At 45.7% G+C, this 24187-nt stretch overlaps 2 protein-coding genes and 1 non-coding gene across 3 annotated transcripts; 2 read left to right on the top strand and 1 right to left on the bottom strand.

Moving 5' to 3' along the window:
* Window positions 1-252: 252 nt before the first annotated feature.
* On the top strand, window positions 253-1727 carry F5J12DRAFT_905732 (ras family-domain-containing protein; the record flags this gene model as incomplete). Its single annotated transcript, XM_051748699.1, has 7 exons — window positions 253-270; window positions 352-382; window positions 562-627; window positions 862-934; window positions 1005-1023; window positions 1153-1245; window positions 1377-1727. 7 exons carry the CDS (start codon window positions 253-255, stop codon window positions 1725-1727), a joined length of 651 nt encoding a protein of 216 aa, XP_051599697.1.
* Window positions 1728-12474: 10747 nt separating this feature from the next.
* F5J12DRAFT_t115 lies at window positions 12475-12547 on the top strand. The gene has a single exon. It is a non-coding gene; the product is annotated as a tRNA-Ile (tRNA).
* Window positions 12548-18895: 6348 nt separating this feature from the next.
* F5J12DRAFT_782997 (uncharacterized protein) lies at window positions 18896-22328 on the bottom strand (the record flags this gene model as incomplete). The annotated part of the gene is made up of 23 exons (XM_051742794.1): window positions 18896-19208; window positions 19242-19367; window positions 19414-19544; window positions 19585-19980; window positions 20026-20080; window positions 20141-20189; window positions 20321-20489; window positions 20551-20558; window positions 20897-20956; window positions 21049-21081; window positions 21136-21169; window positions 21212-21246; window positions 21289-21322; window positions 21365-21398; window positions 21453-21506; window positions 21529-21562; window positions 21604-21639; window positions 21692-21724; window positions 21766-21827; window positions 21916-21952; window positions 21995-22068; window positions 22144-22161; window positions 22219-22328. The coding sequence occupies 23 exons, from the start codon at window positions 22326-22328 to the stop codon at window positions 18896-18898; spliced, it is 1935 nt and encodes a 644-aa protein (XP_051599698.1).
* Between the last annotated feature and the right edge of the window lie 1859 nt (window positions 22329-24187).

Here is a 24187-nt window from a genome sequence, read left to right on the forward strand (position 1 = left end):
TGCAAGTCAATACGACTCATTTCTGTTTCATTACCATTTTCACTTGTAATTGTCGTCATTACTGACCCTTAGGTCATACGTGCCCAAGGTCACCCCAAGGCATGGCGTTTCGGACTCGTCTCTTCGTTCACTGACCAAGAACAGGATTTCGTTTTTTTCGATCTGTATAAGCTCTGCGTCGACAGCCTCTTCTTCTATCCTTCCTATTATCATTGCCCAGGAGACGAAGTTTGAATTGAGTTCAAGAACGTAATGTCGTCACAAGTCCCCGTACGTGCTCCCCTGTTCTTTCCCTTGTCTCGTCAGACGAGTTTCTGATGTGTCTACACTTCCATTGTCTGTGCATATCAGATTCGTAGGAAGTTGGTCATTGTCGGTGACGGTAAGTCCACCTCGCCCTTTGCTTCTGGAGGCGGTATGTTGAAGTGCGTTTCACTAACTGCTGACCTTCTACTCGATCCCGGTCACTCGGCCTTTCGGGCACTCGGTTTCTTGTACTCCGAACGCATACGGCTACGGATGTGAACATGCATGACGCCACCCATGTATGGCCCGAGACAGGTGCATGCGGCAAGACCTCCCTTCTTTGCTCGTTTGCGCTTGGCGAGTTCCCAAAAGAATACGTGAGTACCGTTTTCTCCTGTTCCAACGGAGCTGATCCATGCCCCTGGGTCTGCCCGATACACAGCAACCGAGTAAGGATTTCCTTTTGATACCCAGCCATGTTGTGAGAGAAGCCTGATTTTGTGGTGTTGCTTTCCTCTTTTGCACTTGCCGCCGTCTTTCGGTGCGTACGTGCCTACGTCATCGCCACATCATTGGCTATTCCCCTGGCATTGGATCCGTGTCTGTTATGTACAGCCATATTCGAGAATTATGTTGCGGAGATCAGGTTAGACGGCAAACCGGTGCAACTGGCGCTTTGGGACACTGCGTTCGTGTCATCTTTTTATTCTCAGGGGCATTTTTTTAGACTCATGCTCTGTGTCATGTGCTGCGTGCAGCGGACAGGAAGAGTACGAAGTGAGTGTCTGTCATTCCCTCAATTACTGCCGATAGTATCCGGGACCATCACTCCACTTCGTTTGGTCCCGTTTTCTTATCTATTTTCGCATGTTCTTATCAATGGTCTTACTCACACTACTTTTGTAGCGTTTACGACCGTTGTCATATTCCAAGTCACACGTCATCCTCATTGCATTTGCTATCGACACGCCGGATTCACTGGACAACGTCACCGTCAAGGTACGACTGTGCCTTTCTCAGCGTTCTCGAATGGGATCTAATCGGGCGATGCCGGTATCTCAATTACAACTCGTGGACGGTCATTGTTTGCCGAATATCTTGCCACGGACAACTGCATTCGCACACGGCAGTGGATCGAAGAAGTACGTAGTATATGTGGACCGACGATCCCAATTCTTCTTGTTGGGTGCAAGGCCGACCTACGGCCGCCTCCTGACTCCCCTGATATCGGTAACTATGTCTCACGTGCGCAGGCAGAGCGAGTTGCGAATGAAATCGGCGCTCGTGCGTATAAGGAGTGTTCGGCACTGAAAATCGAGGGCGTCGACGACGTGTTTGAAGCTGCGACCCGTGCGAGCATGCTCATGCGTGAGGGTGTGCCATCGGCGTTGCACCATAGGAGGAAGAGCAGTGGAAGGAGCGGCATGGGCTCTCATGGGGATTCTGCTGGTGGGGGATGGAAATGCTGCGTCGTGTGCTGATCACTACGTCTCGGTTGATGATCCACATGTGATGCGACAGTCCGGACGTGCACGACTCCGATGTTTTTTTTTTGCTCTCCTCTTTTTGTCCTAGACGGGCTTGACTACTCTGGGCGGGGTGCGATGAAGAGTCATAATCGATCCGTTTTGCTTTTTGTTCCGCCCGCATTGCACGGTCGTTTTCATGCGATGATTTCTGTTCATTTACACTCGGCTTTGTCGTCTCGGTTGTTGATATGCATGGAAACAGGGATGGCTCCAACTTCCTTGTTCTGCTTGTTCCGTTTCCTTGTGCCTTTCATGTCTGGATCTCGCAGTCTCTTGTGATATTGTCTTTCCTCTTCACATTAATACGTGCTCGCATAGCCTTCAACCTACCTAAGTGCTTCGTGTCCTTTGTTCATGCTTTGTTTGTTTTACCACGTACGTACCAAGATGGTTGCTCCCCTCACTTCCTGCTTACACCAAGATATACACATCAATACACTACATAGGTGCCTACCATATATGCTGATCATTGATGGACTCCTGCAAATTTGTTCATGTTCATGTTTTTGGTTTACTGATGCTCTTGCTCCTAGAGTTAATCTTATATGGTGGCTTGTTTCCTCCCTTGCAAAAATGATGCTGAAGGTGAGTGTGGGTAGGTCTACCAACAGACCCATGTAGAACCACTTAATTATCAACTGCTGGGTAGGACAAAACTCAATTAAACAACAGAAGAACTAACTCTGAGCAGTACCCAAAACATGTGTAACCCCAGGAGGATTCCATTACCTTTAGATCTGGGATTTTCATCCACCAGCCCATGGTGGTGAAAGAAGAAGTGGAATGCTTACCTCTCAATATATGGTTTTGGAAGGTGGAAGGGCAAGAATATTGTGAGAGCAACAATAAGAAAAATGCAAAAAGCAGCCACCCTCAGTCCATGGGAGCATCTGAGAGTTCATTTACTGAAAGACTAGATGAGTGCTTGAGGCAAGTATTGTTCATCCCGAAAGGGGCTGCCTAAAGAGGAAGGTGTAAAACTGGAGAAGAAAAGTGAACATGATACTCAGTTCATCCTCAGTATCTCATATACCTGTTTTCATAATCCTTCATATGTTTTGATTTCATCCATGTATCTACACTATCATCCTCTCCTTCCTCATTCAAGTCTTAATAGGCAGGGGCTTTTACTTTCACTTTCACTTTCACTTTCACTCCCCTCTCTTCTCAACCATCCCACATGTTCTTCATCTGTTACAGCAGTTTTCAAATGTTTTGGGAAAATCAGAAAATCAGAATTGCACAGCAGGGATTGCTGAAAAGGACCCCAGAGGTAGCTCTAGTACATTTCATAATGAATTCATACAACTATCACACTGTGGGAAAAACTCTGTTTGCTGATTTGAAGTCTGGTCTAGTCCAGACCTCTAAATATGGGCACAAAAATGGTATTGTTAGCATCTACTCAAGCTAAGATACTGATACTAGTCTCATACATTAGTGTAGCAGTTTCAGTGCTATGTAGAGCTGCATTTTGTATCTAAGTTCACTCTGTGCTGCTACTGTGTGATGCTGTGGCAGCTGTCACACTGTGGAAAATGTTATGTTCTGATGCAGTGACTTTGTCAAATGGACTAGGCATGAAGGATGGAGGGACACTTCACAGGCTGAACTTATCATAACCCCTATGGCTTCCCTGCTAACCCTGACTTCAATAGATTCCTTCTGTTAGGAGTGTACACCTGATGCAAAGGAAATGAGAAGAGAGAGAGTATATTTGAGGAGAGTTGCACAGTAGCAAAAAACTGAGGTTACAGAATATTGTACTTCTAGTTATATACCTCCCTGGGAGGGTGCACAATAACTCTGTAAGTAGCTAGTCACTGCAGACAGTAAGCAATGAAATAGAAATGATTCACTATGGCTGAGTAGTGAAGGGGACAAGGCCCAAACTGGCTGCACAATCAGACATGCACAGTGAGGAGGTGGAGCAGGTGATGGAGATGAAATATATCAAATATACTGTACAGGGGGCAACATGGGAATGAGACAAAGGAAACACACAAGAAGGCAATCAGAACACAGTGATGACACTGCAGAACTCTTCTAGACCAGCAGCCTCCCCTTCCATGGATGGTGAATGACCCAGACCACCACCCAAACAGTGATGATGGTGATGGCAACCATCTGAAACCCAAGACATGCAAAGATGTATGTGTCATTTGACCAGAAATGGTAGGGAGGCAGCTTGAGGCATAACAGAAAAAATGCTGTTCTGCTGAGAGTCATTTACTAGTTGAGAGGACTACTAATTCGTTACAGGATGCATGTACTAGGGCTGCTAACAAAGGTACAATATCTGTCATCCTTTGCCCATTGCCAGAGTTTTTCTGGGTATTCACTGACAAGTTTTTGCTCTGTGGCTGTGGGTTTCCAGGAGGAGTCTTTTCCTGCTGAGGGGTCCTCTGGTTTCACATCCAAGCTGGTCAGGTGTCCAATCAGCCCTTTTGAACTGATGGCCCATTCAACCTGAGCCTTGTACTATAGCCAGTTGCTTCCATCTGCATTTAGAGTTGGGACTTGTAAGGAATGATTGTCATTTGCCATAGTGGGTAGTGTTGCTGTGTAATAACTCTTTCAGAATTAGAGCATGAGAGTGGAGCTCATAACCTAATGAAGGTATGAGTTTCTCAGTGCATGAAGTAGTGACCAATGAAGGTATGAGTCTCTCAGTGCATGAAGTAGTGGCTTTATTAGTACCCAACGAAGGTATGAGTCTCTACACTATGTCAGTACCAAATACATATGTAAATGAATGGAAGTATAGCTAAGCTCACCTCAGTGCATGAGGTAGTGACTGAGGTGGAAAATAATGATACAGAAAATTTATAGTACTGTAATTACTAAGTGGGGTGACATTGGAATTTAATTCTGAGGGTCAGGGAGAAATTCCAAGCCCTCTGGGTGAAACTCTGAGATGCTTCTGTAACCCCAGAACACATACTCAACAGTGACTATATTAGTACCTAACAAAGGTATGAGCTTCTACACTACATCAGTACCAAGTAAATGAATGGAAGTATAGGTACACTCACCTCAGTGCACAAAGTAGTGACTGAGGTGGAAAATAATGGTGCAGAAAATTTATAGTACCATAATTACTAAGCAGGGTGACATCAGAATTTAATTCTGAGGGTCAGGGAGAAATTCCAAGCCCTCTGGGCAAAACTCTGAGAGGCTACCATAATTCTGGATCACATTCTTGACAGCTACCTCTGGGGTCCTTTTCAGCAATCCTCACCATATGATTTTGACTTTTTGATTTTTCCTGAACATTTGACAACTGCTGTAGGGCCATGATGTATGTATGTCAGGATCCAGCTCTCCTGCCCATTTCAGGCTCAGAGTTGTCAAAACCATGCTTTGGAGGCTTCTGTACACTGTTCCAGATTGTGGATAAGGTTTGGATGGACTTGATTATGTCAGTATACTGTGAAGCTGATTCAAAAGATTGTTGTCAGGCACTGTGGTCCTGTTAATGCTATGTACATGTGCTGGAGCAATTTATGGACAGTGGATGATTAGCATAGCAGGTTAGTGATTAAGAACTGGTCCAAGTAGTCACTGTGGGATGTGAGAATCATGGTCCTAGCTTGCTAACAAGCCCTGGGGGAGCTATGACCAATTTGGTATGGACACTACATATGTAGTTGGTGTTGGAGATTGTGCATTCTGTTATGTTTCACTGCTGTTTTCACCTTGTGTTTGCCTTGCTTTTGCTCTGTTGGACTTACTTCCTTTCTTGGCCATCTTCTCATTGATCTAATGGCCCTCTGTTTTTATCACTAGTGTTAGTGTCTCATAACATGCTTAGGACATGTGTTGTCATTGTTCAACCAATGGTGTAGTTACTGTAGCTCATTACATGCAGACACCTCATGATCTGCTTTCTTTGTAGTATTTAGACTGCCAGCTCAAGTTCTGGAACCCTGGACTTGAGCTGCTCAATCATATGCAGTGTTCCTCAGAACTTCACCCTCAGTGTCCCTAACCTGGACCACTCTCACCAGCATTGCCAAATCCTCTGTCATTTACAGAGGTTACCTCAGCCATTTGCTAGGTAGAAACCATAGTCTGTGACTGAGCTCAACCTATGCCTTGACTTCAGTCTTAGCATAACAAAAGCTCAAGTCTCCACAGCCTATTGGTTGAAGGTCACTGTCTAGTGTACCACCATGAACCCTCAAAACAACTGACATTTGGTGCCATTGCAACCCACATGAGAAGAATCATCATCTGATGAAGAACAGGAGAGCCCTGTCACTAACACCTCCTCCAACAAACCTGAACAACTGGATGGAGGCTTTACCTCAGGTAGCCTCTCAAATCTCTTCACCCAATCTCTTGCATCACTTGGTACTCCTCTCCCACCTGTACCTACCCCTTCCACATTTCCTGCACTGCTGCCCCCATTGCAGAATATGATGTCCAGTTCATCATTGAAGGCAATGACCAGCACCACCACTGTCAAGGCCACTGAGTTGAAGATTGGTGCTCCATCTGATTTTGACAGTGACCAGAAGAATGCCATGAACTGGCTGTTCTCAGTCCAGACTTATCTCATGGTAAATGAAGAAGTTTATGACACTAACACCAAACAGGTGGTTTATGCACTGTCATAAATGAAGAAAGGGGTTGCTCACTCCTGGGCAGCAACCTTCCAGAAGACATCTCTGGAAAAGAATCCCCCCAGTTTTGGGACATTTCCTGATTTTGTGACAGCTTTCAAAGCCTCATTTACCTCCCCTAACTCCACTGGTGTCACAACTGCAAAATTGCATACTCTCAAACAGAAAGATTTGGTGGAACAATATATCACCAACTTCTGCACTGCCACCACTGATTCCACCATCACCCAGGATGTTAACTTGATTGAGTTCTTCTCTCAAGGACTTAAACTGTTCATCATGAACTGCATCCACATGATGGAGACCACCCCCACTAAAATTGACAAATGGTATAAACAGGCACAAAAGTTTGATGCCAAATGGAGGAAAGTAAATGAACTTTTTGGGCAAAAGGAAAAGAGGATGTTCTACCTAAAGAATAACCTCTCAGAAGAAAAAGATCCAAATGCTATGGACATGGATGGAGTGAGACTCTCCAGAGAAGAAAGGGACTGACACATCAAAGAAGGAAGATATTTTGGTTGTAGAAACAAAGGACATCTCTCTTGAGAATGTCCAGACAAAGGAAAGACCCCTCAGAAGAAGGTCAAAAAGATAAGAAAGATTGTTGAAGTTGAAGAAAGCAACAACAAAGAGAGAGTTGCTGGACCTTCCATTGCCTTAGTCAATATTGCTAGGGTGTTAGGAAAGGATTATTAGAAGAGGACTCTGTGTTGATGCCAGATGTTCCCAGTAGAAGGGACAGTTCTATTTCTGTTGTTCCTGTACTAGTATCTTCTACTCCAGATTGTACTATGCAAATCCTTGTTTCCCTTTACACATCAGAAAAAACTGGAAAAGTCATCAACACTACTGCACTGGTTGACTCCAGTGCAGAAATATCCTGCATTGATTAAAGTTTCATGTGAAAGCATAGGATACCCACTCAACAACTTTCCAAACCCATCCTTGCCAAAAATGCAGATGGATCCCAGAATTCCAAGGGAAAGATCTTGTTTTCTGCTACCCTCTACTTTAAGATCAAAGGCACTTATTCATCAGTCCTTCCACATCATAAACTGTGGGTCAGAAAACATGATTCTTGGCCTCCCTTGGTTACAAGAGAACAACCTCATTGTCAATTGGAGAATGGGAACCCTCTCCATTGATGGGAAAACCAACAGGTCAAAAGATCTGTCTTGAAACATCTCTTCTGTCCCTATTGAAGAGCCCACTGTGAACCTTGTATCCCCTGTTGAAAAGAAAGGGATAAACAAATTCATGGATTACAAAGAACCAGAGGAAGAAACCATCTGTGCCCACTTTATAATGGCACTCAGAAAACTGGTGGAAGGAGCCAAGAAGGCTAACCCCAGAAATAGCCTTCTCAGAAAGTCCCTCTGGCAGACCATTGTGTCCAACCACCATGATCACCCCTCCACAGGACACCCGGTGTCTTAAAAACCCAACAACTCATCTCTTCTGGGTTTTGGTGGCCAGGACTTGCATCCTTTGTCTGAAAATATGTAGGAGGCTGTGCTGCATGCCAGCAAAATAAAGTAAACACACACCTGGCAACCCCTCCCCTTGACCTCAACCTGCCCCTTCTAACAGATCTCTTGTGATCTGGTTACTGACCTACCCCTTTCCAAGGGATATGATTCCCTCTTGGTCATGGTAGACCATGGGCTTACTAAGGGGGTAATTTTAGCACCCATAAAGAAAGCTGCCTCTGTGGTTGATGTTGCAGCCCTCTTTTTCAAAAAGGTCTACTCCCACTTCAGATTGTATGACAAAATCATCTCCAATCAAGGCCCTTGGTTTGCTCAGCACTTGCAAAGGAACTTGCATCCATTTTGGGATATTCTCTTTCCCTCTCCACTGCATATCACCCACAGACTGATGGAGAAACTGAATGCATTAACCAAGAGGTTGAAACATACCTATGCATATTTTGCCAGAATGATCCCACTCTCTGGGTGGATAACCTGCCAATGGTGGAGTTTGCACACAATCAGCATCCCCACTCTGTTACCCACCAATCACCATTTTACCTCATGTATGGCTATGAACCAAAACCCTTTCTGTCCCTGATTGTCAAAACCCACCTCCCTGCTGCCAAGTCTAGACTTGAGGAACTCCAAATAGCTAGAGAAGAAGCCCTTGCAGCCCATGATCTAGCCAGAAAAACAATGAAAGACCACTCTTCTTGACCCTTCACCCCATTCCAGAAAGGCAACAAGGTTTGGTTAGAAGCATGAAACCTAAAGTATTCCTATGAAAATAGAAAGTTTTCCCCCAAAAGGGAAGGACCCTTCTTGATCTCTGACATCCTATCCCTGATCACCTATTGCCTTGTGATCCCTGCATGATGGAAGATACACAATGTGTTCCATGCTTCCCTCTTATCTCCCTATCACAAAAATGATGTTCATGGACTGAGCTTCCTGGCTCCACAACCTGACCTTGTCAATGAGGAAGAAGAATATGAAGCTGAGGCAAAAGTTGGTGATAAAAGGTCCAGCTGTGGACACACCTTTTTAATCACATGGAAGGGTTACCCTTCTTCCAAATACTCATGGCAAAAAGAATCACACCTTGAACATGTGGATGATATGCTCTCTGCATATAAGGCATGTTTCCCTAAGGATTTCCCCCCTCAGAAACAATCCATTTGAAGCTCCTCCTGCACCATCAGAACTATCACTTTTGAAATGCCCCCTTGTTGTTTCACCTACCCTTGTGAACCCTCTCATTGTCATACCCCCTTTGGTCATCATCAATGACAGCCTGCCAGCACCCAGATGATAAACTCCTATTGTCTCTTCGTTGCTGACCCTGCTGTCATTGGCACCATTTATCATGAAGTCAATGAGGATTCCCCTCTTGACCTAGTTTACCATGCAACCATCCAAGCCCTTTGGCTTGAAGAACTTTCCCACTACATCAATTGACAGAACCCTATTCTGTCCCCCACCAGAACCATCTTAAATGAGATTTCCCATGAGCAGGTTCCCCTGCTCCTCAGACTCTTTGATATCCTTGGAGGCACAGACCTCATTTATAACATCCATCAACACCCCATGTTGATCACTCCCCCTCCTCCTGGGTCTCAAAGACCCTTGACTGCAACTTCTGCCCCAGTTTCCTCCATTTCACCCTCTCCTCCAGTATTGTCACCATTGTCCTCCCAATCCTCTGTTTCTCTTCTTAGAGCAGACAGACCCTGTGCCTGTTGCCTTTCAGGCCCTAATCTGCAACCTTCTGAGTCTCATGGCTCATTGTCACCCTCTGTGGTTGACCCTGAAATTGCCTTTGGCATCTCTGCTGCTGAACTCACCCTCACTATGAGTAGAGTTGAGACCCTTGCCCAATTGCTGCCTTCCCCAACTCTTAGTGAGTTTAGGGCTGATGTCCCTTTAACACCATCCAACCCACTGTGAGTCAAGGTGTGGTTCAGTGGTGAAAACCAACCAAAACCAACACAAAAGACAATGAAAGTGAGTGGTGGTGTGCCTATGCAGTACCTAGATGGTGGAACCTGTTATCTGGGTGGGTTTTTATGAGCTACAACACTCAAAGATGAGTGCTGAGGGTTGGGGGTGCTCCTGACAAAGAAGGAGCAGGAATGGGAAAAGAAGCAATAGGGTAGACTGCTGTCAGCCTACAGAAGGATGGATGACAACTTAATTCAATGTTCTGAGCTGCACTGAGCTCAGGGAAGACTTGGAGTGAAGTATATTGATGATAGATGATAATAGGTGAAGTAGATGATAGTTAGACCCTTAATAAAGTCTCAACTATTGAAGCTGATGAATGAATTACTGAGAGATGATGAAAAATGTGAGCAAGAGGGGCTCTCTGACAGCTTCTTCTTCAGCTATCTAAGTACAGTGATTTATATACAGTACAGGGGCATTGCATATGGAAAACAAGGTGCAAACACTTGGTAAGCAATTGGTAACTGATAAGTAAGGAATGTATGTGGTGGGTAATTGTCTTAGAAAGCATTGGTGAGCATTGGTAAGGATAAGTAAGCCAAAAAGTGAAGAATCAGTAAGCAAAGTCAAAAGATTGGTAAGTATTGGCAATAGGTGAGTCAAGGACAGTTAGAATGTCAAAGTATGAGTCAAGCATTGTCAGAAACTGGGAAAGCACACTGGAATTGCATTAGGGGGAGGCTGTGCATGTCACATCTCAAAGAGATCACTTCCAGGCCAAAGTGGGATGACAGAGAGGCAGCACTGATCTGATGCCAATATAGTACATCCAAAAAGGGACAGGGTGAGTCAGATGTCAACAGGGGTCAAGCTTTGGGGATCTGTGTGGTGACAGGAGCATAGGGGATCACAACTTTCCCCCCCAACTGTCCTCTCAGTGAAGCAAATAAAAACTTCATGAATGAGGCTCTGTTGGAAGAGAGGATGAAGGGGGAGCATCTTCTGCTGTATCTTGCAGTAGGAAGGCAAGATGTACATCATACTCATCATGGATGTGATCAGGGAGAGTGGAGAACAGTAGATTATACTGTAGCTGTCACAATTTTGGAAGGATGATGGATGAGATTGGTATGAAGACATTGCAGGGGGCAGGGAGGAAGCATTCATATGCTGCTTGGACTGGGGAGACTGAAATGACCACATAAGACCTTTCTAAGTGAATGACAGACCTGAGGTGACCAAAGAACATCCTCCTAGAGGTCATACTGACAAAAAGAATGTGCTGTCCAAGCTGGATGGGCTGAGAGGGGGCAGACAAGGATGGGGTGTACCAGGATGCTTCAGGACAGAAGCTGGTAGGAACTCCTGGTAGATATACATAGCCATGGTCCCTAGAAAAGGGGACAAGCAAAATGATTGATGTGGAGGGGGCCATATCAGAAGAATTAGCAAAATGAGTGTCTTTTGGAGGGAGTGCTGTAGAAACATGTGGAGTGTGCAGATCCTTTCCAATTTTGGAAGGTAGGATCATGTGGCTGAGCGCTATAAGCAAGTGTGGGAATGGTGTTGGTATCTGCAGAAATGGTGGAGATATGTTGAAAACTGGAATGCCATACATGGGCACTTATGAATTTTTTATTGGCACTTAACTTGCTTCCTTCTTTTCTTTGGCATTGACAACTCATTCTTGTGCAAAGGATGACTGCCAATGTTCCTGGGAGTTGTTCTATGCATGAGGGCTATAGTCTTCATCTCCATTCATCAGCAGTACCCATGTCCACCTCACCAAACACCTTTGGTGTATGACACGACACTCTCATCAAGCATGTTACATCTGCCATCATCTCAGGCATGTCAGGGTTAACTGTAACCTCTATGAGTTCCCCCTTTGTCACACCACTCATCCTGGGCATACACAGGCCCAGTGTCCATCTATACACCCTCACCACCCCTTACAAGAAAGAATTTCTACCTCTGCATTGGTAGATGATCATACCCTTGTCAGGAGTGAGGACAACAATTTGTATGACTTTGACTTTGACTTTGATGACTCTGCCATCAGCAATATGACTGGAGAGCCTTGCAGAGAATAGTTGAAGTTGGGGACTTCAACACTTAGAAGGGGGGTAATGTTACATTTCACCCCTGTTTTCACCTTGTGTTTGCCTCATTTTTGCTCTGTTAGACTTACTTCCTTTCTTGGCCATCTTCTCATTGATCCAACAGCCCTCTGTTTCCATCACTAGCATTAGTGTCTCATAACATGCTTAGGACATGTGTTGTCATTGTTCAACCAATGGCATAGTTAGCTCATTACATGCAGATGCCTCATGATCTGCTTTCTTTGTAGTATTTAGACTGCCAGCTCAAGTCCTGGAACCCCAGACTTGAGCTGCTCAATCATATGCAGCATTCCTTAGAACTTTGCCCTCAGTGTCCCTATCCTGGACCACTCTCACCAGCATTGCCAAATCCTCTGTCATTTACAGAGGTTACCTCAGCTGTCTGCTAGGTAGAAACCATAGTCTGTGACTGAGCTCAACCTATGCCTTGACTTCAGTCTTAGCATAACACATTCTGTACATTACTCTTCATGGAAATTTATTCCCACAGTAGTGGTCCAACCCCCCAAACTACTGACACTAGTACCCAAACCATATAGCTCGGTGGTTAGAGCACCATGTTGATACCTAGGAGGTTGCTGGTTCAATCCTAGCTCTGGTTTCATTTTCATCAGTTGGGACAGTTTAATGAGTTTGAACCCTGTCTATATAGTTTCAAGTTTAACAGAGTTCAAAATGCTGAGTGCATACCCACACTTACATGATATACACCTGCCCTCTGGGCACCCCAGGATGTGGGATTTTTTCTTATGCTTATGAGGGTCACAATCTTTTGCATTACAATTATAGTATTTGTACATGCCATTGACAACTATATGGAAAATGCAGAAAGGCTGGAGATAAGTGGCATCTAAGGCATCTACCTTGGACATGGCTGTGTTTGTGAAGCCCACAGCACCTGTGGTGGTTTGCATGGGAGCAGGGATAAGTCCTACAATCGACATTTTTTGATTTGCATTCTCAATGTCATGAGTAACCATTGGTAAAGGTTTCTCATGACCCATCTCCTGACAGAGTACATAAACTAAACACTAGTGGTGGAGTCTGAACTAAACACACCTGTGATCCAACAAATTGACTACTGGTGAGACCAGCAGGGGGATGGTCATGGTGACATAGTGCACACTTCAGCACCACTTTACCCTTGGAAGCAATATTGGAGCTTTTGGATGCTAAGGTGTCCTCCCCATTGCCCTGAGGCAAGAAACATAGTTAAGTAAATGCTAAAAGAAACAATATGAGGCTAGTTATACTGATGTAGGTTATGTAGTGAATGGACTCTAGGAGAGAGGGGACTCCTAGGGGAAGACAGGATGGGTCCAGTTTGACCCAGAGGAGCTCTGAACTTGGAACAGTGAAAAGAGCTGAAGGAAGGGATTGAATTTGGGCAAAATGAATGGAATGGTGGAATGAGTGAATAATTGCATCTGGAGGTCATCTAGGAGTGCCTCAAAGAGGGCTTGTGCCTGTCTTTTGATTGCAGTCTTTGATTCTCACTATCTCACTGTCTGGTTTCCACTTTTTTGTTATTGTGTGCTGTAGGCCTACACTAGTGCGCAAAAATTGTTGACTAAGCTACCAAAAATGCGCCAAAAAGGTAGGTTAAGTATCACTAATGTAAGTCAAAGCAAAAAATGCAGTAGAAAAGATAAAACAATTAAAACTCTTTAGTAGGGAGTACCTATTCCCTACACCAAGTTCTTCCTGGATGGATTAGATCCTTTCCCTGGAAGTAAACAATGCATCTAGATCCTGTAAATAGCTCCTATGTAGTGGAATTCATTGTAGTGAGGATGTATGAGATGGCAATTATCAATGTGGGCAATGCCTGCCAGTTATTCACTCATTCCACATCAACTCTGCTCATCCTCTGTCAGTTATGAACCTTCTCCACTCCAACTGCTGTTGGACTTGTGCTGGTCTACCATCAGACTGAGTGGACCATTCTCTGAGGGGTCATGTGATGAGTTCCTTGTTCAATGCAAGTTGAACTTTCAAGACCACCCCCACACAATCCACTTTGACAGAGTGAAGGTAACCTTCACTCAGTCCTACCTAAAGGGTATGGCTCTGGCTTGGTTTGAGCCAGACCTACTAATCCCCAAAAACTATGACCATCTGCTCTGGATGGATGACTATCATGAGTTCTTGCATGAACTCACAACTAATTTTGGTCTGCATGACACCATAGTGGATGCCATCCAACAACTCAAGAACCTCACCATGAAAGACAGCTCTCAGATCACCAAGTATGTCATGGAGTTCAATCACTGCACTTCACAGGTCAAGGACTATGGTGTCAGTGCACTCTGCCACTGCTTCTATAGCAGACTTCCAGACCACATCAAAGATGAGATTGCTCATGTCAGAAAACCTTCTACTCTTGCACAACTCTGTGAACTCACCCAAACCATTGATGCATGCTACTGGGAACACAAAGCAGAAATTTTGTGCACCACCAAGTCCACCACTGACAAGTCACAGTCTTCCAACTCTGACAACAAGTCTATATCATTGTCCTCTGCCTCTCCTCCAAAGTCTGATGCCAAGGGCAAGGGCAAACAAAAAGATCTGCCCAAGTCCAACATGTCCAAGTCTGATATTGCTCATCTTCTGGGTAAGGATGGCAAACTCACCTCCACTGAACACCAGCATAGGATGAAAAACAACCTCTGCCTCTTCTGTGGTGAGGCTGGCCACTCCACTAAGGACTGCCCTAAGTCAACCTCTTGTGCATCCAAAGCCCATGCAGCTACAGCTGGAACTCTGCCTGCTCTGCCCATGGAGAAGGCAGAGCCAAAAAATTAGTCCACTCCCCCAGGGAGCCTGCACAGCCTGGAGGAAGCATTGACCCCAACTGTGCACAATCAGATGTCTGACTCAATGTGTCTGCTCTCTCTAGTCCCAATTCTTTACTTCTGTCTGTAACTCTTCTTAATTATTCTGTTGATGCTGTTTCTGCATTGATCAATTCTGGCTCTTTTCATTGTTTTGTAGACCAATCCATAATCAAAAAATGTTAAGTTCATGGCTGGGTCAGGGGTTGAAGGCCAAAGGCTGAGTGCCACTGTGGGACACTACCTCTGGGTAGCATGCAAATAGGGGAAAGCTGTAGGGGAAATCCCTAGGCTTGACACAAGGGGTGCTGAGTAGGAAGGAGACATAGAATGCAATGGCAGAGTCAGTCAAAGAGTTGAATGTAGGGCATGGAATTTAATTCCACAGAGTTGTAGGTAGGAATAGACTTGCTTTTGAAATTCCAAGTGACAATCTTGACCTGACAAAGTAACTCCAAGATGAATTAGGCACACAGGAGGGGAAACAAGGTACTAGTGGATCAAGGACACAAAGATGCAGAAGACACAGTAGACACAAGTGATGCAAAGACACAGAGGATGCAAGGACCCTTTGAACACTTTAGACTCACATATGACACAGATTGTGAGTCCCAAAAGATGATGATTCTTTTTTGTTGCTGAGGTGGAATTATATAGTACATGGATAGTAAGGTACTGATCAGAGGAATGTGGGGTGGGTAAAGCAAAATTCTGGAAAACAAAGAGGGTGATGTGTCAGATGTCAAAGCCATAAAGCAATGTGTGAAAACAAACTGTAAAGTAGTGACCAAGAAAGACAAATGGGAAAGACAGGTATCTTCCAACAGGACAAGTGTACATTGTACTGAGGAGTGGAACATGAAGGATAGAGGCTGTAGGTGCAATACTGGCTGCAAGCAAAGGGGTACTCACATTGTGGAGAAAGGTTTGTGGGAAAAGAATGAGAGGGGGTAACCAGAGTTTTTTACTGATGATTTGTGTGATTTCCTGGCTACATGATGAGGTGAAGGTTGAGGCAACACAGCTGCAGAATTCTGGATAGACATATGTCAGGTTGATGTTGGCACAGAATTCTGGGATGATGACTGGTGTATATTATTGATGGACAGGGGAGCTCTGAAGGTTCAATGGGTAAGGTGGTGCATGAGGCAGATGCATGAGGCAGATGTAATAATTCCAAAGATGACAGATGTGGAACTCTGATAGGGGTTGACTTTGGTAATGGCAGAATTTTGGTGTTGGCATCCCTATTTTGGCCTCAGGGAGTATACCACTCCCTACACTGGGTGCAACAACCCTTGGTCTTAGCTCATGTGCTAGACCCTTGCACAAGCCAGGTTGAAGTCAGAGAAAGCTGAGGGGGGTCAGGAGTGAAAGCCAAGAGTCATCTCAGGCTTAAGCTAGGAGTTTAGGGGGTGAACTAGGTTGATACTCAGACTGAGGAGCTAAGTACAGTCTATGTAGAGTATATATACTGAAGACTGGCAACCCAAAGGTTGGGGTTAACAGTGAGGGACTAAATAGCAGTGCAAGGAACTAACTGAAAGTCAAGTGAGAAGGCAGGGGTCAGAGAGCCAAAGACAGACACTGCCTTGCCACAAGTGAGGGCAGTACAAAAGCTAACTAGAAAGGTATAGTGAGGAACAGAGTTTGTTTCAGTGTTTGGCATTGTTGGCATTCAGAACTTGAGACTGAGCTGTGGGTGTCTCAGCATATGATACACTCCACTTGTTTGATGGTAGTACAAATGCTGTCATTTCCCAGAAAGTAGATCTTTCCCTCCATTTTCCTTCTGGCAATGTCAACTCCATTTCATTTTACATTACTCCATTGGATTCTTCATGCTTGCTGGTATTAGGACACAACTTGCTCACCTGCTTCAATCCATCAATTGACTAGGTACTAGGCAGTATCACATGATTCAGTCACTTGTAGTCCTAAAAGTGGGTCATCCGACATGTACATTTCATCCTGAAACTGGGACTAACCGACATCAGCCGGTGGTCCCTAGGGTTGGGTAGGCTGGACTGTGAAGGTGGGGTCAGCCTATGTCACAGGATGATGGATCAACTTCCCTGGAAGTGGGGTCAGCTGACATGACTATAGGATGGATTGATGACCTGGAAGTGAGGTCGGCTGATGCAGCTATGGGATGAATTAGTGTCCTGGAAGTGGGGTCGGCCGACACAGCTATGGGACGAATTAGTGTCCTAGAAGTGGGGTCGGCTGACACAGCTATGAGATAGATTAGTGTCCTAGAAGTGGGGTCAGCCGATGCAGCTATGGGATAGGTTAGTGTCCTGGAAGTGGGGTCAGCTGACACAGCTATGGGATGAATTAGTGCCCTAGAAGTGGGGTCAGCTGATGCAGCTATGGGATAGGTTAGTGTCCTGGAAGTGGGGTTGGCTGACACAGCTATGGGATGAATTAGTGCCCTAGAAGTGGGGACGGCTGACACAGCTATGAGATAGATTAGTGTCCTAGAAGTGGGGTCGGCCAATGCAGCTATGGGATAGGTCAGTGTCCTGGAAGTGGGGGCGGCCAACACAGCTATGGGATGAATTAGTGCCCTAAAAGTGGGGTCGGCCGACGCAGCTATGAGATAGATTAGTGTCCTAGAAGTGGGGTTGGCCGATGCAGCTATGGGATAGGTTAGTGTCCTGGAAGTGGGGTTGGCCGACACAGCTATGGGATGAATTAGTGCCCTAGAAGTGGGGTCGGCTGATGCAGCTATGAGATAGATTAGTGTCCTAGAAGTGGGGTCGGCTGACACAGCTATGAGATAGATTAGTGTCCTAGAAGTGGGGTCAGCCAATGCAGCTATGGGATAGGTTAGTGTCCTGGAAGTGGGGTCAGCTGACACAGCTATGGGATGAATTAGTGCCCTAGAAGTGGGGTCAGCTGACACAGCTATGAGATAGATTAGTGTCCTAGAAGTGGGGTCAGCCAACACAGCTATGAGATAGATTAGTGTCCTAGAAGTGGGGTCGGCCGACACAGCTATGAGATAGATTAGTGTCCTAGAAGTGGGGTCGGCCGATGCAGCTATGGGATAGGTTAGTGTCCTGGAAGTGGGGTCAGCTGACACAGCTATGGGATGAATTAGTGCCCTAGAAGTGGGGTCGGCTGACACAGCTATGAGATAGATTAGTGTCCTAGAAGTGGGGTCGGCCAACACAGCTATGAGATAGATTAGTGTCCTAGAAGTGGGGTCGGCCAACACAGCTATGAGATAGATTAGTGTCCTAGAAGTGGGGTCGGCTGATGCAGCTATGGGATAGGTTAGTGTCCTGGAAGTGGGGTCGGCCGACACAGCTATGGGATGAATTAGTGTCCTAGAAGTGGGGTTGGCTGGTGCAGCTATGGGATAGCTGAGTGTCCTGGAAGTGGGGTCAGCTGACACAGCTATGGGATAGATTAGTGTCCTAGAAGTGGGGTCAGCCGACCCAGCTATGTGATGAATTAGTGACCTAGAAGTGGGGTCAGCCAACACAGCTATGGGATAGATTAGTGACCTGGAAGTGGGGTCAGCCGATGCAGCTATGGGATAGGTTAGTGTCCTGGAAGTGGGGTCAGCCGACACAGCTATGGGATGAATTAGTGCCCTAGAAGTGGGGTCAGCCGATGCAGCTATGGGATAGGTTAGTGTCCTGGAAGTGGGGTTGGCCAACACAGCTATGGGATGAATTAGTGCCCTAGAAGTGGGGTCAGCTGATGTGGCTGGGGGGAATGAACCATGACCTGGAGTTGTGGTTGGGCAGACACTTTGCAAGAAAGACCAATATCTTGCTAGTGGGTTAGTGGGGCTGGCCAATCTTATTACTCAGTACACTACTTCCTTGGTAGTTAGCTGGCTGAACCCACATGGTTGTGGAAAAATCCTATATCCTATCCTCATCCTGTGGTATTGAAGTTAACTCTACCAATCTGGCCATTGTATTGGAATTAACATTGGGCAAATTTACTCAGTTGTGTATCAGTACTTAAGGAGGAATTGTCCTGCAGGAAATTACTTTTTTTTCTGAACATTCAATGTCATATGAAATTTGAAAACACAAAGCAGCTATTTTTGATTGTAGTACATGCATATCATATGTATCAAGGTAGGGTATTTTACAAAGATTCCCACAGCCAGGATGATGTTTGCCCCTTTCCCTGTGTCAGTTTGGTAGCCCCTTTGGACATGCAGATAGTATAGGTTTGGGGAGGCTGAGATGTGCCTTGTGTGTCCTTCCCACAGCCAGGATTCTTGCACTCATAGGAATAAGTCTGCCCTGAACAACCAGCTTCCAACTTCTGAATGCTATAACACTGAGGGCACTGGGCAGGCAATTGTTGTCCCCAAGGCCTGATGAACTTGTCAGTCCAGACAAATTTCTCCACCACTACCTTCTCCTGCCACAACATCAGGATGATGTTGGAGTGCCTACCCAACATACCACAGTCATTCAGGGCATACCTGACTGCACTTTGGACATGGAAGCCTTGAACAAGGGTGGAGTCAAGGACACTCATGAGGAAGGGAATGGTGGTGACTAGTTGAAGTCTCTCAGCATCAAAAAGCAACATGGACCTTGGCTTGAAACTGATATGGTGTCAGCCATAACCACCAACATTGAAAGAAAACCTACTGTTGCACAGCTGCCTTCAGTCCTTGGAAGCTCTGCTCCTTCCTTACAGTAGAACCACATACAAAGAAGATGAGGTCCCCACCCTTGACAATGTTGGAGAGGGGTAACAGAAGGCCTTGCAGAAACTGCAACTGGTCAGATGGGAGTGACAGTCAAACAATGGTGACTTACCTCAAAGACCTCTGTGGCTATTGGAACCTTATTCTCCATTCCAGAGAACAGATCCCCCCTGTCTTCATCAGTATGGGTACTAAGGAAAATGACTACCTTAGCAAAGGTAGTCAGACTTGAAGCTAGCTTTGATGCTGCAGTGTCATAGGCAGCTCTGGACTCCTCAGTGGCAAAGTTGAAGGGCAGTTGTGAGAAGTGGTAGGTGTCTTGTCTGAAATATCCCTGCAACATGGTGTGAAGGATATGCACAGAGGCATGGCCAAGCTCTAGAGACTCAAGGTGGAGGTGGATAATGGCAGTAGAGTTACCAGCCACTTCAGAGGTGGTGGCATGCTCAAACCCCCCAATGACCACAAGAGGGTGTTTCAGGACTGGCTTGCCTGACAGGTAGAAGCCCTGTACTTGGAGTTAGAAGTGATTGGAGTGGCAATATGCACTTACAAAATAGGGCTGAGGACTTTCAAATCTTGTCATTTTCCAATGACAGGAAACACACCTGAAGTTCATCCAGAGTTTGAGTCAATGGAATTAATTCATAAAAGGGAGGTTAACACACCTGAAGGTCACAGGAAGCTGGGTGACCTCTGCAAGGCAATCCTCAGGTACTACAACACATTTGTTACACACTACCCTTCTGCAACCTGCCTGATCACAAGGCCACAATGTCCCTCCATCCCTGCACATCACACAGAACTGCATAGAATGTTAGAAAGATGGATGGAATATAAAAAGAGACTTGCCAAGTTCCTCATCCTTCTCTTCTTGGCAACAGGGGCCTTCCTAGCATGGGCCTTGCTTGACTTGGCAGCATGTTTTTCCCTAGCTTTCAGACCAGCAAGAGATACCCTGGGAGTTCTACCCCCAGTGGTCTTCTTAGCTGTCTGCTTGGTCTTCACCATCTGAGTCTATTATGCCAACATTAGTGAGTGGCAGCAACATATGACACAGAAGGGAACAGTAGCATACCTTATTATCTTTACAAGACACAGAAGGTGTAGGGGACAAGCAGTAAGATAACAATAAATGCATTTAGTTTAGTACATATATCATGCAGCAGGGATAGATATCTACATATTTATGGAAAAGAGAAGCCAATGTATGCAACTACACAACACTGGGCACTGGATAAGCAGACCAAAGAGGGTGATATGTAAGTATCATCTGGACACCATGAAGTAGAAGTCCAACAACATACCTTATTGGATGAGACACAGCAAGGGAGATGCAGTGTGGCAGGAGGGAGATATGAATTGATAGTCTACTAGTGTGTTTTGTGAGTGGTACAGGGACACCAGGAACTGGGACAACATACCTTTTGTAGGATGAGACACAGCAAGGGGGTGTTCTGTGAGTGGTAGAGGGATGCCACAACCTGGGATGACATACCTTTTTTTTTTTGATAAGGCACAGCAAGGGGGTGTTCTGTGAGTTGTAGAGGGACGCCGCAAAGCTGGGACAACACACCTTTTTTTTGGATGAGCACAGCGAGGGGGTGTTCTGTGGGTGTTTTGTGAGTTGTAGAGGGATGCTGTGCGAGCTGGGATGACATACCTTTTTTATGGATGAGGCACAGCAAAGGGGTGTTCTGTGAGTTGTAGAGGGATGCTGCAAAGCTGGGACAACATACCTTTTTTTTTTGGATGAGCACGGTGAGGGGGTGTTCTGTGAGTGGTAGAGGGACACTGCAAAGCTGGGACGACATACCTTTTTTTTTGGATGAGCACAGCAAGGGGGTGTTCTGTGAGTTGTAGAGGGATGGTGTGAAGCTGGGACAACACACCTTTTTTTTTGGATGAGCACGGTGAGGGGGTGGTCTGTGGGTGTTTTGTGAGTTGTAGAGGGACGCTGTGCAAGCTGGGACGATGTACCTTTTTTTTGGATGAGGCACAGTGAGGGGGTGTTCTGTGAGTTGTAGAGGGATGCTGCGAAGCTGGGACAACATACCTTTTTTTTTGGATGAGCATGGTGAGGGGGTGTTCTGTGAGTGGTAGAGGGACACTGCGACCTGGGACGACTTACCTTTTGTTTTTTGATAAGGCACGGCGAGGGGGTGTTCTGTGGGTGTTTTGTGAGTGGTAGAGGGATGCCGTGAGCTGGGATGACATACCTTTTTTTGGATGAGGCATGGCAAGGAGGTGTTCTGTGAGTGGTAGAGGGATGCCATGACCTGGGATGACTTACCTTTTTTTTGGATAAGGCATGGCGAGGGGGTGTTCTGTGAGTTGTAGAGGGACACCACGAAGCTGGGATGACATACCTTTTTTTTGGATGAGCATGGTGAGGGGGTGTTCTGTGAGTGGTAGAGGGACGCCGCAACCTGGGACGACTTACCTTTTGTTTTTTTGATAAGGCATGGTGAGGGGGTGTTCTGTGAGTTGTAGAGGGACGCTGCGAAGTTGGGATGACATACCTTTTTTTTGGATAAGCATGGCAAGGGGGTGTTTTGTGAGTGGTAGAGGGACACCGGGAAGTAGGACGACATACCTGTTTTGTGGATGAGACAAGGCGAGAGGGTGTTCTGTGAGTGGTAGAGAGATGCTGCGCACTGGGATGACATACCTGTTTTTTGGATGAGACCTGATGAGAGGGGGGGGGTGTTTTGTGAGTTGTAGAGGGACACTGCGAGCTACTTACCTTCTTTTTGAATGAATGGGCTTTGTGAGTAGTATGGGACACTGAACAATGTGCAATAGACTGAGAAGAATGGCAGCAGTCCTGGTGTGTGATGTGAGTGTTGAAGCCATGAGAGGTTCGACAACATACCTTTTTTGTTTTTTTTTTGAAGGGAGATGGCAGCATGATGTACCTATTTTGTGTTTAGAGAGGGAGAGGTGCGAAGAGATCCAGAGGACTGATGATGTACCAAAAATTTCGCTGAGACACAGCAGGGGCCAGAGAGTGGGATAATGCAATGACAGTCAGTGAGGGAGACACTGTGTGGCAAGAGGAGAGGAGCAAAAGACCGTGTCAATCCAGATACTTGGATGCACAGATCTTGATTTTGGACAGGTCATGTAGTGAGACCTATGATAATCTTGGACACAACCTTAATTGTGACATGAACAATGTCATGGCTGTCATGATTATCACATGTTGTCACACACCAAAGGTGTTTGGTGAGGTGGACATGGATGTAGCTGATGAATGGAGGTGAAGACCATAGCCCTCATGCAAAGAAGGACAGCCAGCAATGTCGGCAGTCATCCCTCGCACAAGAACAAGTTGTCAATGCCAAAGAAAAAGGAGGAGGCAAGTTAAGTGCCAATAAAATTCTTAAGCGCCCGTGTATGGCATTCCAGTTTTCAGTGTATCTCCACCAATTCTGCAGACACCGAAACCATTCCCACACTCGCTTGTAGTGCTCAGCCACACGATCCTACCTTCCAAGATTGGAAAGGATTTGTGCACTCCACACGTTTCTACAGCACTCCCTCCAAAAGATGCTCATTTCACTAATTCTTCTGATATGGCTGCCTCCACATCAGTCATTTCACTTGTCCCCTTTGCTAGGGACCATGGCTACATATATCTACCAGGAGTTCCTACCAGCTTCTGTCCTGAAGCATCCTGGTACATCCCACCCTCATCTGCCCCCTCTCAGCCCATCCAGCTTGGACAGTGTGTTCTTTTTGTCAGTATGACCTCCAGGAGGATGTTCTTTGGTCGCCTCAGGTCTGTCATTCACTTGGAAAGGTCTTATGTGGTCGTTTCAGTCTCTCCAGTCCAAGAAGCATATGGATCCTTCCTCCCTGCCCCCTGCAACGTCTTCATACCAGTCTCATCTGTCATTCTTCCAAAATTGCGACAGCTACAGTATAATCTACTGTTCTCCACTCTCCCTGATCACATCCATGATGAGTATGATGCACATCTTGCCTCCTTGTTGCAAGATACAGCAGAAGATGCTCCCCCTTCATCCTCTCTTCCAACAGAGCCTCATTCATGAAGTTTTTATTTGCTTCACTGAGAGGATGGTTTGGGGGGGAAAGTTGCAATCCCCTATGCTCCTGTCACCCCACAGACCCCCAAAGCTTGACCCCTGTTGACATCTGACTCACCCTGTCTGCTTTTGGATGTACTATATCGGCATCAGATCAGCGCTGCCTCTCTGTCATCCCACTTTGGCCTGGAAGTGATCTCTTTGAGATGTGACATGCACAGCCTCCCCCTGATGTGATTCCAGTGCACTTTCCCAGTTCCTGACATTGCTTGACTCATACTGTGACATTCTGACTGTCTTTGACTCACCTATTGCCAATACTTACCAATCTTTTGACTTTGCTTACTGATTCTTTGCTTTTTGGCTTACTTATCCTTACCAATGCTTACCAATGCTTTCCAAGACAATTACCCATCGCTTACATTCCTTACTCATCAGTTACCAATCACTTACCAAGTGTTTTCACCTTGTTTTCCATAGGCAATGCCCCTGTACTGTATATAAGTCACTGTACTTAGGTAGCAAAAAAAAAAAGAAGACATCAGAGAGCCCCTCTTGCTTGCAATTTATCATCTCTCAGAACATCATTCATCAGCTTCAATAGTTGAGACTTTATTAAGGGTCTAGCTATCATCTACTTCACTTATCATCATCTATCATCCA

The sequence above is a fragment of the Pisolithus orientalis genome (genome assembly GCF_024613125.1).
Source record: "Pisolithus orientalis strain OTSU chromosome Unknown F5J12scaffold_15, whole genome shotgun sequence".
Lineage (NCBI taxonomy): Eukaryota > Fungi > Basidiomycota > Agaricomycetes > Boletales > Pisolithaceae > Pisolithus > Pisolithus orientalis.